The sequence below is a fragment of the Pteropus vampyrus genome, unplaced genomic scaffold, assembly GCF_000151845.1.
Source record: "Pteropus vampyrus isolate Shadow unplaced genomic scaffold, Pvam_2.0 Scaffold23, whole genome shotgun sequence".
Taxonomy (NCBI): Eukaryota; Metazoa; Chordata; class Mammalia; order Chiroptera; family Pteropodidae; genus Pteropus; species Pteropus vampyrus.
Window position 1 is genome coordinate 11,935,008 of NW_011888804.1, and position 1,696 is coordinate 11,936,703.

The 1,696-nt window shown below is 53.5% G+C and overlaps 1 gene segment (V, D, J or C); it reads right to left on the reverse strand.

Annotated features, from left to right (window-relative positions):
* Positions 1-1,148: 1,148 nt before the first annotated feature.
* The window catches only part of LOC105289429, a 2,175-nt gene continuing 1,627 nt past the window's right edge, over positions 1,149-1,696 (reverse strand). The window contains 1 exon segment of the C gene segment in view: positions 1,149-1,664. Within this exon segment, the coding sequence occupies positions 1,278-1,664 (387 nt within the window).

Consider the following 1,696-nt stretch of genomic DNA (forward strand, 5'->3'; position numbering starts at 1 on the left):
TGCCTGCTGTTCCTGGCCAGATCCTGCCGTGAACTTCCTCAGGGCTCCCGGTCTCACTCTCAACCTGGTCAGGAATGTCCCTGCCCTTTCACTCGTCAGTGGTCACACCAGGACACCCAGAACCCGTGGCCTTTGATGACTGGCTATTCTTTGTTCGTGTCCTTCCTGAGTCCCCTCCTCAGTACCTCCTTCCCCAGCTCTTTCAGAACCTCGCAGAGAAGTGATCTTCATGGCCATGTGCAGAATAGACGTGTGTCTTCATGAGCATTTTGTGAGTGTCTGTTTTTGTGCATTCGTACTTGTGTGAGTGTGTGTGTGTGTGTGTGTGTGTGTGTGTGTGTGTGTGTGTGCGTGTGTGTGTGATATAGCACAGCTTTTACTGTAAGAAGGGGATCGATTTACATGGAAGTCCCATTCCGGAATTCTAGTCCCATTCCTAGAATCAAATGCTTGATTTTCACACCCAGTTCCCGGGCAGGTCAGCTGAGAATAAGCGGTCGTTCGGTGTCGTGGTGGAGTCATTGGAGGCTGCCCCGTAAGGTGATGAGACAGCTGGCAGGACTTGTCTCCCAGGAGACTTGAACAGAGCTGGGAACCCTGTGAGACACATGTCATAGGAGCGTCCCCAAGGATGTGTATGGAGTAAATGACTGGGGTCCAGGGACTGAGGGTCTTGCAATTTGTGTGACAGTGATGCCTGATGGACTGGGCACAGGGCTCTGTCCCTGGTGAAGTTGAGAAGGGGAGTCCTAAGTGTGGAGGGAGGCTCTAGATTTGGGAATAGGAATTCCTCAAAATGCTAGGAAGTCATAAGAGCCCCATGAATGCCTAGACTGAGCAATCATGTGAGGGAGCTTAGGCTCTCAACTGGGGGCCATGGTGACATGGAGAGTGGGTTTGAAGGTGGACATAGACACGAAAAAAGCGAAAAGAACAAGGCGTGAATGTGAGTTATTCTGATTGGTGCTGCAAGGATCCCCTGTTCTGGAACGTTCTCTGGGCTATTCCGTGTGAAACTCACCCCCAGGGAAATATGGAGACACTTTCCCCTGACTCCTTTCCCGCAGTACCAGGAGGGTCGTGTCACCCGGGGATGTTGTAGATCAGGACAAAAATGTGTAAGCCAAGAATGAGCAGAGAGCATGATGTCTGATTGACAATGAGCACATTTTATTGAGAGCTGATGGGGTACAGGGACGAGGTTGATTCGGGGTTGGGAGGGGGATCCTCCCGGGTACCCTTCTGTTCCTGCCTCTCTGTGGGGTGGGCAGAGGGTCCTAAGAACACTGTGAGGGGGTCAGAGTCTTCTCCACGGTGTTCCCCTCGTGCGTGACCTGGCAGCTGTAGCTGCTCCTAGATTTCCAGCTTTCAGGCGTCAGGCTCAGGTAGCTGCTGGCCGCGTACTTGTTGTTGCTCTGTTTCGAGGGCTTGGTGGTCTCCACGCCCTGGGTGACAGGGCTGCCGTCTGCCTTCCAGGCCACCGTCACAGTGCCGGGGTAGAAGTCATTGATGAGACACACCAGTGTGGCCTTTTTGGCGCTGAGCTCCTCAGAGGAGGGCGGGAACAGAGTGACCGCGGGCGCAGACTTGGGCTGACCTGTGGGGTGAGGGAGGGGCAGGAGTTGAGAGGGTTGCCTTTCTCCCTTGGATCTGTTGATCTCAGTCTGGAGGTGTTTTTGAAGTCTCTAGTGTTAGG